General features: G+C 36.8%; 1 protein-coding gene across 13 annotated transcripts in view; it reads right to left on the minus strand.

Annotated features, from left to right (window-relative positions):
• mark2a (MAP/microtubule affinity-regulating kinase 2a) overlaps window positions 1–14,752 on the minus strand; it is a 47,528-nt gene that overhangs the window by 25,496 nt on the left and 7,280 nt on the right. For 12 of the 13 annotated variants that reach the window (XM_015604580.3, XM_015604584.3, XM_015604587.3 and 9 more), the window contains exon 2: window positions 2,175–2,348. In XM_015604580.3, coding sequence (XP_015460066.3) covers window positions 2,175–2,348 — 174 coding nt within the window. Of the gene's footprint in view, window positions 1–2,174; window positions 2,349–12,678; window positions 12,762–14,752 lie in introns of those variants that run through there. The other variant, XM_015604588.3, reaches the window with a different exon arrangement.

Here is a 14,752-nt window from a genome sequence, read left to right on the forward strand (position 1 = left end):
CGAATGTCTTTGGTAGAGATGAATGCAGTTCACTGAGACCACCTCCTCAAGTGATTTGAGCAACTGGATTGGTATTGGTGTCTAAAAGTGGGTTAGTTTATAGTGTGGCCTTTTCCAGATAAAATCTTAATATTTAAGAGGCATGAAGTGTTTTAAATGTGCCTCTTGAGTAGGTTTACACTTCAACCCATTCTATGTGGCTTGGCTTGATCCAGACACAATTTTGATACTCAAGGTATATAAAGTGACCAGAATCATAAGTTTAGATTACTAAGAGCAGGGGCCAAATCTTCTATTTTTTCTTCTATGAACAGAAAAAAAAATCCCCCACAATAAATATAAATTCATAAATTCCCATTGGGGCCACTTCCCATATGCAGACATGCGTCTTAGTCTGACTTTTATTGAGGGAAGAAAAAACATGCTGCAGCAGCGGGGAAGGATAAACTAGCAACATTTAGCTGTTTATTTGTTTGGAGATATTTTAAGTTTAAGTTAAGTCAAGTCATGGGGTGGAAATACACTTTGATCACGAAAAATAACTTTGAAGTCAAGCACCTGCATTGGTTTCAGGTGAGAATAGTGAGGATTAATGACATGAAGACCAGGCAGTAGACTCTCACTCGAGCTATTCAGAAACCCAAACTTTAACAGACGACCCAAAGTCTAAGGGATTACAGGAAGCTGCCTGTTAATTTATAATGCTCAATTTTCAGCCATTGATTTAGCAGCCTATTGTTGTATTCAGATTAAAAATATGGATTGGCCCATCTCTAGTGTGCATGAAGCTGTAAAGTAGTTTTCATCAAGAATGGTCCTTGTCACTCTGCCCTGTAAATGTATTGTATTCTTTAGACCACACTTGATTAATCCAATCAGCTCAGTAACAAATCCTGTTAAGAGTTGTAGAGGGTGTGTTAAAGCAGACAATCCTTTAAAATGTGCTGGGCAGGGGAGGGGGCAGAACCAGGACTGAAGTACACTGCCTTAAGAGTGTCAAACACTATGTAGGTACACACACATTACACAAATTATCACACCCAAGGTATCAAAAAAAAAAAAAAAAAAAAAAAAAAAAAAAAAAAAAAAATCTGAGTGAGAAGGAACTGCACGTCAATTGCACTGTGCTAAGTGAACAGCCAAGCATTTACTGGGCTTGAAGAAGAACCGCCATTATGCCCTGTAATCACACTGAACTGTCAGCAGTCTACTGCTTTCTAATGAGAGGAAAAATAGCTGACCTGTGTAACCGCCTGCATTCACAACGAATATACAGAAAAGTAACTATTTAGTGTTTTTTTTTTTTGTAACATTAAAAAAAAAAAACATTTGGTCAGTTATTATTTACCTTTATTGTCTATGGTGGGACATTTGGCTGCCACTGGGAGGGCAGTGTTGTTACCCACTGCATTACAACAATCCACTGATTTTGTATCACATAACTTTTAATTCATTACAAAACAGCACAGACAGCAAATCATATGGTCCTTCAGTTCCAGTCCAAAGGGCCAGTGTGGGGCACAGTTTTGTGATTTCTCTGTTTAAATACTCCATAAACCTAAATAAACCTAGCAAAATAAACCAGGTAATTAACAGAGGAGATGAACTAAGTGCGTCCGAGCAGGAAAATCACCAAACTGTTCATTGTAACAGCCATTCAAGACCAGAACTGAACAATGGCATATAGACATCAGTTTTGAGCTGTTAAAATGCTGAGTTGAATAGCAGGGATAATGGGTAGCCAGAACAAGTACAGTTCAGTTGCCAAAAAGAGGCACAAGAAAGAAAAAGAAAAAAAAAAAAAAAAAAGGTTTGACCAATAATATCTCACAGCCACAAATCGGAGGCATATGCTATCTAGGACCACATTGAAAAGAAAATCAGATCATACATCCCTGCACAGCCCTAAGAAAATCAGATGTTCATCATCTTTTACCAGAAATAATTATTTGAGTCATCTAGCTTGCTTATGTGAACATAGTGTTAGACGCTGATCATAAAGTAAGTACTTCAGCATTTAAATATCAGAATCAGTGTAGGAAGAGGATGTGTGGTTGTGTGCTGTGAGCGTATCTTTGCATGCACGTGTTGTTATTGTATTAGCAACAAGACTGAGTGTAAGGTGAGCTCTTCAGGTGATTGGGGGAATTCAAGCCAGAGATATTGATCCTCACCTCCTTCCCTGTGAGAACATGTCGCGCCAATTTGACCTTGGCGAAGTTGCCCTTTCCAATGGTCTTCAGGAGCCGGTAATTACCAATATGGGGCTGCTCGTCTGATGTGGTGGCTTGTGGGTTGCGGCTGCGGCTCATGTTGGAGCGCCCCCCGGACTTTGAGTCAGTGTGAGTCTGCAAAAACAAATTTAAAGACTGGATCAAATCACTGATTTTTTTTTTTCGTCTTGATTATTCCTTTCCAGATACATTGTTGCCAAGGTGGTTAACAAACAGTTAAACCTGCAGAGAAAAGGAACTGGCACTTTACTGGTTAATAGTATTTTCACAAGAGCTTATGTAACGCCTACTGGATAACACTGTTGCCAGGCTCAGTCCAAGTACATTAACGAGCAGAAAGGAAGACAGAGGCAGAGAAAGATGAAGGGCAGAGAAATGGACAGCTGAGCACAAAAAGGAAAAGAGAGGACAAGACAACGCTATTATACATTTTTGAATGATATAATTTTGTAAGTCTACAGATTTTATTTTACTATTTTTTATACAGAATAATCTTGGTAAGTCTTGGTAAGTTATAGTTAACAATCTTTGGAACAGTTCTGCTACATAAAACTTTACATTAAATTTGTCACAGTGATGTATTCTTAAAATAATAATTAATATTTTTCAGTGTTTTGTCATATCACTAAGAAAATCATTATTGCAAAAATACACCAAAAAAATCTAAATATCAAATGAGCCTGGACTAAAAAAACTAATGCTGAAGGGTCAAACATCAAATGTCTTCTCTCGCAAAGCGGGGGCAAGCGGACTTCAGAACAAGGGAACGGACAAAATAAGCTTGAGTGAAAACGGGCATATCTGTTTACGCGTCAGCTTGCTCTGTGCTCATTCAGTAACAGTGTGTCAATTGTGGTACTCTCCTCTCTGCACCCTCACCCCTGCTCACTATGACCACAGTGTGAGGACAGACTGTTAGTCAGTGAGGTGAGCACATAAACATGGACAGACATGCTATTGTTGTGATCAGTGCAGAGTTAACAAGAGAAGCTACACCACTAACTCGCTCTATTAGAGCACATCTGCATCACAGCACTATCGTCACTGCTGGACATTAACCTCATCCCAACTCCACATTGATACAATAGACTAGAGGCCGACCGATCGATCGGCCAGCCGATTTAATCGGCCGATTTTTGTTATTTTTTTATCAATCGGCATCGGCCGATTTTCTTATTTGGCCGCGCCGATTTTAATCCGGCACATCTGCGGGCAGCTACTTGGAACGCAGCGCAAGGTTTCAAGAGTGAGCAAGACTTTCAACGGGTAAGGCATCCATTTTTACAATCCAGTGTCCCAAAGTCTATATTTTCTCTCATGATTAGTAATCTGTGATGTTGCTTCATTTACTGAAAAAGAATAGAATTTCAACTGCATCGGTGTTGTAGCATTTCTCTCCAAACGAAACTATGCTTAGCGTTGATGGCAGGAGTGCATTTGGAATGCGCCCTGACTATGCAAGGCAAGCCCTATCTATAAGCTCTAGTATAAAATAACTGACGTCTCTTCTTCAGAAACGAAAATCTAAGTAAATAAAATCAAATTAACACTTGATATTTTCAGTATTTAAATTATTTTTAGACGAAATGAAAAAGGGCAGGACTAAAACTGTTTAAGGATATTCGCAGCTGCGCTGAAATAATAATTACTGGTTAGTCAGGATTATTAGAGGACTGTACTTCTCCTTATATATAAACAGTGTTGGGCACGTTACTTTGAAAAAGTAATTAGTTATAGTTACTCGTTACTTCTCCAAAAAAGTAACTGAGTTACTAAGTTACTCCACTATAAAAGTAATTAGTTACCAGTAAAAGTAACTATCGCGTTACTTTTTATTATTCGCCCGTCAAAAAAAGGAAATCAATTATGCATTTACTATTATTATTAGAAAAATAACAAAAAATAACAAACGAAAATAAACCCAAAATGTTGACAAAAATATAATCTAACGAATTTCAAAAAAATAAAACGAAATTCTCCACACAACCAAAGAAAATTACTAAAACTTGTAATACTGAAAAAAGCGGAAAAACGCGTCTGGGGATGAAATTTAACAAACCAAGCCACACTCAAAAGAAATATGTATATATAAAACAAAATAATGGACAAAAACAACAATTTAATGCCCGTTAAAATGGTATTAATATAACAGCTTCACCAAAAGAGAATAGAGCTTAGATCGTGCCCAAAAAATCCGACCCAGCCGGAGCCCGTGCACATTCTGCCCAAGCCCGAACCATAAACTGTCATTATGAGCCTGACCCGATCCGCCCCATAAACTGTCTGTTTTCGGGCTGATTGAATGAGCGAAATATAATCAGAATTATGTTAATTAACACTGTAACATAGAAGCATAGAACTATTATTTAATTTAAATGATTTTTAAGAACAGTTACACACAATGCTGCAAGTCAAACGCGGAGGCGTTCACGTGCGCCCAGAGCTACGTGATTACAGTTTTCATTTTTATTATAGTTTAATTTTATTTTGTTTTTATTTTTTCTGTTCATTTTAGGGTGGGCTTGCTAGCGCGAGCGCTTTACACAAGAACTAACGGACCACGAGTGCCGCGCGCTCGGCACAACAACTCCCGCTGTACAACTCCGCTGTACAACAGCGCTTATAAATAAATTAAACACAAAAATGAGGGTATTCTATCAGTAATTTCAGTTCGTTTTAGTTAGTTTTATAAACACAAAATACAGTTCGAGATAGTTATGTTTTTCCTTTTAATTACCGTTTTTATTAGATTCAGTTAACACAAATGTTTTTCACTTTCAATTTTCGCTATTTCGTTCGCTTTAGTGAACAATAATAATTGGTTACTTAGCAACATTGTGATTATCACACCAGAGCTTTATATAAAATAGAAATAGGAGCCTGATTTCGGGTCGGTCCTCAGGTCAGGTGGGATTCGGGCAGAGAATCTAAGCTCTAAAATAGAAAGCAGCAGCACCACAAAAACCGGAGCAGCTAAAAAGAGTTTAACGTCCTTAATTCGGAACTTTGGCTGTCCACGGCAATCACTGAATTAATTAAAGCACGCAAATCGTCACAATTGTGCCTCACTTCACCACGCCAAACCACAGGCACAGCGGCCAGAAGCTCAAGTTCACCGGACAGAGGAGGGGTTAACCAGGGCAAAGCGAAATAAAAAAAAAAAAGTTCATAGAGCTGCTAAAGTAACGTGCAGTAACGGGGTGTCGGAAATGGTAACGGCGTTATAGTTACAGTCATAGTAATTAGTTAGATTACTCGTTACTGAAAAAAAGTAACGGCGTTAGTAACGCCGTTAGTTTTAACGCCGTTACTCCCAACACTGTATATAAATAAGCTTTATTGTAAACGAATTAATAAAACAAATAGTTTCTAAAATAATGGAGTTAAAATAAAACATCTCTTTTTCCTTCACTACAAACAGACATTAAATCATGCCGCCTCCTGCTGTTCTGCTGTAAAACTCACCCGTTTAAAGCGGTTTGCGCTGTTAGATATTAAATGAAACGATGAGCAGAATTTTCTGTTTTGTCGGGTTCTACTTTAGAACCCCCTCCAGACTTTTCTGATAAAAGCTCATTTTATCCTGAACCTATAAAGTCCGCGCTCTTCAGCTTTCTCAACTCATTTTCCGCTCACGCACCGAACCTCCAGTACAGCTGATGAGACGCGTTTCTCTGGCTAAGGAGCTCATTTGAAGAAGAAAAAAAAAAAACAGATAAAGCTATATTTAAATTACAGCACCTGTCTGTTTTTGCATTATTTATAATTTTATTCTTAATTTAAACGTCACCCATTTTTGTAAAATAATAGCTGCAGCCCTAATGTGAACATTTTATAACATTGTCCTCCCATGTCCATTCGTTTTCAACTGCATGGAGTTGAAGAAGAAATGAGCTTTGCCGTTTTGGAGTAACTATCTAAAGTTGTCACATTATGGAAGTCTTCTTGCACTCTGTTAAACATATTAAAATGAATAATTAATAGACTAACAGACTGCAACAAGTCATACATTTGTTAATTAGTAGGCCCCTACAGTACATTTTATATAATAGCCAACATAATATTTCTACTATAAACATGAATATATAGTGTATATAGAACATATGTTATATAATGAATAAAATAAAATGTTATGGATAATACAATCTAAATAAAATTAATATTTTTTTATTAACATATAGTGATATAGTAACATTAAAGTCACTATAAAATGCTAACCTTATTTTCAATAAATTGTGTGAAGTTTACAACTGTTGTTCCTCCTCTTACTAGTATGATTTTAAGCATGCCAAATAAATATAATACGATAGCATATCGGCCCTAAAAATCGGCAGGTCACATCGGCCATCGGCTGACTCTGACCACTAATGATCGGTATCGGCATCGGCCTTAGAAAAACCCATATCGGTCGGCCTCTACAATAGACCTTTTAATATTCATCTCAAAAACACACACTATGTCCACACCCCTTCTAATTGGCTAATTCAGCTATTTTAAGGTGCCTCCACTGCTGACACACACACGCAGGCCATATAACAGGGGTGGGGAAACTGACCTAGGAGAACTGGATGCAAACACTTTGCACTTTCCTGTTCAAGTACACCTGAATCGACTCAGTCATTAAGTGGCAGGTGTAGCAGGAGTGTTGGAGCAGCTCTGGTTCTAAGTCTGCTGTATAATCTAGATAGAACACCACTGCAGACAGAGCAGCCAAACACAAGCCAAAGCTCACCATACCCAGTGCAAAGAGTCAGACGAGAGATAAGAGGAAGATACCGCAGGACTTGTGATGACTTTACTTGTATACATTGTATTTTTCAGGTCCTTGACTATTGTTTTGTACATTTTCTGAACTGCAAAATTAACCCAAAAAGATCCACTAGTGTAGGTCCTTTAAAAGATGTGGAAATTTCTCTACCGCACTTTGTCGATCATTTTAACTTGTGCCATATACTGAACATCCCAAGAGCACTGTAGTACAGTGTGTGAACATGCATTTGTTCATCTAACTTTATTTACAGAACCTAGATGTGCTGGGTTAGTTCTAAAGACAAAACTAGCTCCTTTTAAGTGTAATTTTGGTTCTACAGGTCTGATCGAACCATTTTATTATTATTATTGTGCTTCAATGAAACGTTTAACATTCAATATAACTAGTTCTGACACCATTTAAAAACAATTGATCTTCATACTAACAGATTAGCCTACAGTCATATGAAAAATGTTTGGGCACCCCTATTAATCTTAATCATTTTTAGTTCTAAATATTTGGGTGTTTGCAACAGCCATTTCAGTTTGAGATATCTAATAACTGATGGACAGTAATATTTCAGGATTGAAATTAGGTTTATTGTACGAACAGAAAATGTGCAATATGCATTAAACCAAAATTTGACCGGTGCAAAAGTATGGGCACCCTTATCATTTTATTAATTTGAATACTCCTAACTACTTTTTACTGACTTACTGAAGCACAAAATTGGTTTGGTAACCTCATTGAGCTTTGAACTTCATAGCCAGGTGTATCCAATCATGAGAAAAGGTATTTAAGGTGGCCAATTGCAAGTTGTTCTCCTATTTGAATCTCCTCTGAAGAGTGGCATCATGGGCTCATCAAAACAACTTTTAAATGATCTAAAAACAAAGATTCTGTTACAGAATAAACCTCATTTCAATCCTGAAATATTAGATTGCTACAGTGTTTGTGTTTCAAATATGTGAGCCTGCCACTGCTGCTGTTTTTTTTAAAACATGGACATGTTAATGCAGGGGTTGCACAGGCAGTTGTTATTTAAAAAAATCATTACAAGAACCATGCAGCCTTTAAATTAAAGCTTAATGTTCGAGTTAGGCCCTGCATAGGTGCTTAACTGCTGTGAGGGAACAATCCTTTCCTCAGTCACCATCTAATAGAACAGGGTTTTTAAAAAATAAAACCAAAACCTTAACACCACATACCATGCTTGCACTGAAGAGATGAACCACCATTAGGTTCTGTTACACAAGTCTGACTGCGTGCTGGTCTGCCTGCTCTGTTTGTCTAGCAATGGCTTTAAATTGCTGTAATTATCTGCTCGCAGCTAGCAAACTGCAAAGGGAAGTTTTTTGTCCTTACAAGGTTCACAGCAGGACACATCTTAGAGCATTACACTTAAGTATCACAATGTCAGTTTCTGCAAAACGCTGTGGACCACGTCTAACAGGCACAGACTTACACACACACACACACACACACACACACACACACACACACACACACACACACACACACACACACACACACACACACACACACACACACACACACACACACACACACACACACACACAGATACACACACACAGATACACACACACAGATACACACACACACACACAAAAACACACACAGACAGACAGACAGACAGGAAACCAGTTGATGAGACGCTGCCTCACAGGTTAATACACTACCTCAGCAAGAACATAATCAGGGGACAACATAAGAGTCTTCTGAACATTTATACAACAATGAGCTTGGCATGCAATCTTCAACCAGCTAGTTCGAATCTACAGCTCTGAACTTACCAAGCCTCGGACACTGTTACTCACAAACAAAGAAGTGGCTCATCACTTCCCTTTCTCTTCAACACTCTATAGAAAGAAAATGATCATAACACACTCAGGCCTCACATCTCTGCCTGTATCAAACACACAGAGAATATTTGCTGGCAATACTGCAGTGTGGTGTGTAACTCGCTGCCTACTAATCTGTAGCGAGGACCTGCAGCGAGACAGCAATGCAGTCTTCATTCTCACACAGCTCTGACCTTCACCACAGCCTCCTGCTCTGCTGCCTCATAATCCCTCATTCACAACCACACTGATCTACACAACTTGCGTGTCTCATCGCAATGTTTTTCAGACATTTACAAAATGATTTGAGAGAGAGAGAGAGAGTACAAATAGACAACAATAACATTGCTCATAATTCCAAGTATAATCATCACTGACATGCAAAAATGACAGAATAACCATTTTTGACACTGACGTGAATCAGGCAGTTGTTCTTTTCATTACTTCAAAATGTTGAAGAATGGACCAATATAAATGTCTGAAAATCCCAAATAAACTATAAAGCAAATAGTAAAGAAATAGTAATTAGTGGTGGTCAATATGGTGATAAAGATATTATTGGTAATTTGCCAATACATTTTCTTTATTTAAATATTAAGAGTTTCATACAATAGGTGTATGAAAGACTCTTACCAAGACTCTGATTCCATATAAATTAAATGTATAACAAAATTAAAAAGTAACAAAAATAAAGCAATGCTACTTTGAGAAACAGAGTGGGCTTAATGTATGAAATTCATAAATGTAGCAAATCTAAACAAACCAGGTCTACACCTAAACACAAAGAACTACAACAAGACACAGGCTCAACACCTCACAAATGACCGTACCTTAACTACATAAGAGAAGGAGGAGAAAAAACAGGCCGAATTACCCAGAGGGACAGGAAGCTTCTTTCACGCACTCATAAATCTCCTGTCATCAGCGCTCAGCTTAAGCGAACTGAAGCTTAACATCACACACTGGACACCCTGCTCTCGTCTGGCCCCACACCTAACCTAACCTGCCTCCACCTGGACAACATATAATTACACAGAACTCTGAGCAAGCGGACATCAGTCACTTAAACACAGCACTGAAAAGAAATCAGAAGCCTGGAAAAAAAAGATCCTCAAGTCATAACTAAAATACACTCTCCACAAAAACCTATTTAAAAGAACAAAACAATAAATTGATCTCAGGGTTACTTTATTAAACTCAATTCTTTTATTAAAATGTAAGAAGTAAAATGCTATTTCTTAAGGTATAAAGACAACTGCTTGGTTGGTTAGTTGCTCAAAGTATGACAATGACAGTGCAGCAAGTCATAATTTTGATATTCTTAAAAAGAATTGCGATAAACAATGCAATATGATACACAATTAACAAACAACAATGTTAAAGTATTGATAATTATTTGTAACAAACAAAACAGAGCTTTCTGTATAGGCATACAGTAATATTTATCCATGTAGTTTTTTCTTTTTAAATAATGATTGCAAAATAATTGCACTGTTTCCACTAGGGGTGGGAAATATGTTCCTAAAATAATCAGGATATATTATTGTATTTTCGAAATAACTATACTCTTGGTGGTATGATGAAAAAGTTATTTCAAGAATCCAATACTTCAACAAAATGAAAATTTAATTTTATTATTGCATATGATATGAAATAGCACACCCCTAACTGAGATATAAAAAAATACCAGAATTTATATCAGATTTGTAACAGAAGTCAATGATCCAGAATGTCATGATACGAATAATGCACTCCTATCTCCATATATCCAGGATTAAAGTAAAAGAAATGATACTAGAAAAATAATCTGTCTCTGGTAGATGTGTCATGGGAAATGAGAACGTTTTTTTGGTTGCTAAAAACAGCAAAAAAAAAGTAGTACCCTTATGTGATAATTAGGGGTAGGTGATATTTCATGGCATAATATTCATGATATTCAAAAACGTTGGCGATATTCCTGCGTATGAAATGATATGCGCACCCCTAATTTCTATACAAACACTTCATGTATGTATGTATGTAGCAATTGCAAATACAATATGGTTATTTCTAACACTTAACACTGTATAAAATGTTTTAAATATCATATTAATGGCAAGCTTACATATAAAGTCCATTTTCACTGTTTCTTTAAGACTAAACTGACTATTCAGAAAATTGTTAAACCAATAAGCAGATAAGTCAATTACCAACATGATTAAAAGACACTCCCCATAAAGCTGAGGACAGACGTGTTCTAAGCTGCAGAAGGTCTTTGTAACATTTTAAACTGTCGCCCACGTGTTGATAGCATGAATGGATGACCCAGTGGATACAGAGGCCAAGGGAGCTCAGCCTAAAATAGGACACACATGCTGGCCTGGCCTCTCTGGGGGTCCTAGCAGAGAGGAACAGCTTCCCCAAACACACAGCACAACAGGAAGTTGGCGTAATTTGCGGAAGTACAGTAATAATTAGAGTGGGGGCGGGGGGGAATATAGGCAATATGGTGCAAAAGCCGCGCAGGAGTCCAGAAATCAGCGAGTCTGGGTTTGTCTGGAGGAGTGGCTGAGAGTGAGAGAGGGTGAGCACCCTGTGAGAAATCAGCTTCAGACAAGATCAGACATGCCAAGACAGCTGGAAAAAGACAATGGAAGTGTGTGGGAGGGAGTGAGCGTATGAAAAAGACTGAGCCGTCCTAAAAGGTTTTCACAGGCCTGACAGTCCAAGGAGAGCACAGAGCTCTATATTAATGCTACACATTCATCCTAATAAATAGGCTTTCTAAGGTCTGTGTTCTTAAAATACTTTTTTGCAGATTTTTTGCAGATTTTCTTTCATTCTTCCACTTTTCATAACTGCTAAAATAACTAAATAACTTGATGTAGGGATGGGTGATATTAGAACAAATAGAAATATCAATATTCTTCAAATAGAGAGAATGATTTTTGTCTATAATTATTTTTTAACGTGTCAAAACACCTCCTATAGATATTAACAGATATCATAGACGTATTAAGTATAGACAATAAAGTTGCTTTTACATTTATTTTCATAGGATTCAAAACTGTGCAAGTGCAATCCAACTTAAGCATTTTCAATATAAAAACTAAAATGAACTGAGCTACTGTTAAGACTTGCAAGCAGCTTCCTTAAACCTTACAATAAGGCTTTTATTTGAAACAAAGTGCAAAAAAAAAAACCCTTATTGTTTACTGTTAAGGAAAAGGGACCCTCTGGCAGGATCTATATGTGTAAAGATGTAATCTCAATTAAGCAATTTTGAAAATCATTACTTTTTGAGATTTTCATCCAAATATTTAGAGCAACACATATATTGTGATGCATATTATATTGCAAGGTTCTTGCCAAATGCAGCCCTAATGGGCAGCAAATCAATAGTTCACTGCAGTTCACAAATTCCTTTTAGGAACCAAGAGGAAGTGATTTGATAGTAAAATAACTAAGAGTATGAGCATTTGATCACATCTCTTCACTGAAACAAAAACCCAGCATAACCAATGCAAGGCTGCTAAACAAGAGGAGTTCAAATTCAAATCCCCCAAAACTGCTCCATAATAGTTTTGGTTCTTTATATTAATACACATCTAATACAACATCTACATACAGCCATCTAACAAAAGCCTTTTGACAGCTAGACCCATCCTACAGCCAAAATAAGCCAAATCAAATGTTATATCAAGCAAAAACAAAACATTGATAAATGATACTAATTGTCTATGAATATGATCGGTGTGTTTTCTTTTCACTGATTAGCACCTTTATTTTAAAGAGACTCAACTAAATTAGGTTAGCCTAGTGCTAAGATATTTAAGAAATATCTGGTACTTACCAGGAATATAATAGAGAAATAAATGAAAAAACATCTACAGTCAGCATGTTCACCAGCAGAGTACAACCTTTTATAAATGCTTTATGAAAGTAAACAGTCTAAATATCAAGACTGGAGAGACTGGAGGTGCCGAGTTTCTAAATATTCTCCAATCAGAGTAGAGCAGTTCTCTCTGAGCCACACCTATTCAGAAAACACAGCCAATAATTAACAGCAGGGAAAAAGATCCATCCCACAAATACTGTAGCAGGGTTTTACGAGCTGCAGGTGAACAAGCTCTACCTGTCTTCTTGAAAAACCAGTTAGCTTAAACACTTGTGCTTCCTTTTTCCTCTCACACCATTGGGGTAACCGCACACTGGATCCACCTACTTCAATGCACAGAAAAAGAATGGCCGCATTCAACCAAAACATGCCCTACTATTTACAAGCGCAAAATCAATTAATTAAACTTGTTGTTTTAATGTAATAACAAAGTATATGCAGATATTATTAGAAACACACCAAAAGGAATATTTTGTTAGTTTTATCTCATTTCTAATAATCATGATCAATGCAACATAGGAGAACAACAGACACTGAGATGTGAATAAGAACTGATCATAGTTTTAAAAATAGAAAGAATGCATACATTTTTATTCTTTATTCTTAACTTTACTATAATTGTGCAACTAATGTTATGTAAATTATACATTTAAAATATTTACAAAGATACATTTTTTTAAAAAGTAATTCTGTGATGAGGGCCTATATTCAGAGGTATGATTGGATGCACGGCTTCCTCTGTAGCAAACTTTTTTGTGGGGTTAATGAGGTGGAAAAGTTTACATCATGCCACCAGAATACAAATACTTTTGTCACTCCCAACCACATGGGATAGCACAGCAACCACTAAAGGCACCGTAGCAACTCCACAGCAACTACCTGGAATGCCATATCAATCATGTAGCAATAAAATAAAGAGCGTTACTCCCTATACCATTTACGTGTTGCATGTTCTAGAAAAACAGAGCAGGCCAATTAATTCACTAGTTTATCACCTGTTGTGTTTGTGAACAATGTAAGTATTCCTTAGCAACAGTCATTATCTCATTCGATATTCGAGTTAGATTTACTTGCACAGATGTGGTTTAATTCATAGTAAAAACACGTTTTGCTTTCAGTCTGCTGTAACTGGCTATCTCTTTATGTTTGCAGAGCCCCTTTAGCACAGTTAACGCTAAACAGAAAGGGTTTACAATGCTGTGTGTGATTTGTGACTCGCATTAATGAACATTCGTTGTTCACCACTTATTTTACAGCCACAAACACTCACACAATCACATGTGCCCCCATACCGACCCCTGCCTGAGAGAGCTGCTGTTCTGTTTGCTTTGAAGAGCAAACCACACCTGTAAAGCAGGTCTTAGGAGCTGCCAAACATTTAGCTATTCATTATTAATGTAGATTCAAGTTGAAATTTAAAGCTTAATCTAAAACATCTGCTGTACATTTAGTGTACTGTTACGTATCAAGATAGCGTTTTTATCAATGCGCTAATTACATCAATATCAGTCCTGATACAGATATTGGATTAGAACAAATTCAGATCTATACATCTATAAATACATAACAGTTCGCGAAAATTAGCATACATTCTAATTTCACAATTTATACTGAAAAAAATATATATATTACAATGTTTTGCAATCTTAAAAAAAAAAACACTAAAAATGTTACTGCACAACCTAAAATGCACAGTTCATTGCAGAGAGTCACAAAATAAGCTGAAACAGTCCTACAAAGAGGAGTGAACCAAAATTCCTCAACGGCATGAGAGACACTAATTACTACAGAAACTACAGAAAGCGTTTGGTGCCAGTTATGGCTGCTAAGGGGGGGGGTGTAACCAGCAATTAAAGCAAAGGGGCAATCCCTTAACACAGAGCAGATCAGGTACTAAATATCTTTTCTTACATAAAACATTAAATAAAATGTAAATTCTGTTTGAAATAAAGAATACAAGGAAATCAATTCCATATCACCTACGTTACCTTATCTTTTCCCTAATATGTTTATAACCTAACAAAGTTCC

This window comes from Astyanax mexicanus, chromosome 17 (genome assembly GCF_023375975.1).
Source record: "Astyanax mexicanus isolate ESR-SI-001 chromosome 17, AstMex3_surface, whole genome shotgun sequence".
In the NCBI taxonomy this organism is placed as follows: domain Eukaryota; kingdom Metazoa; phylum Chordata; class Actinopteri; order Characiformes; family Acestrorhamphidae; genus Astyanax; species Astyanax mexicanus.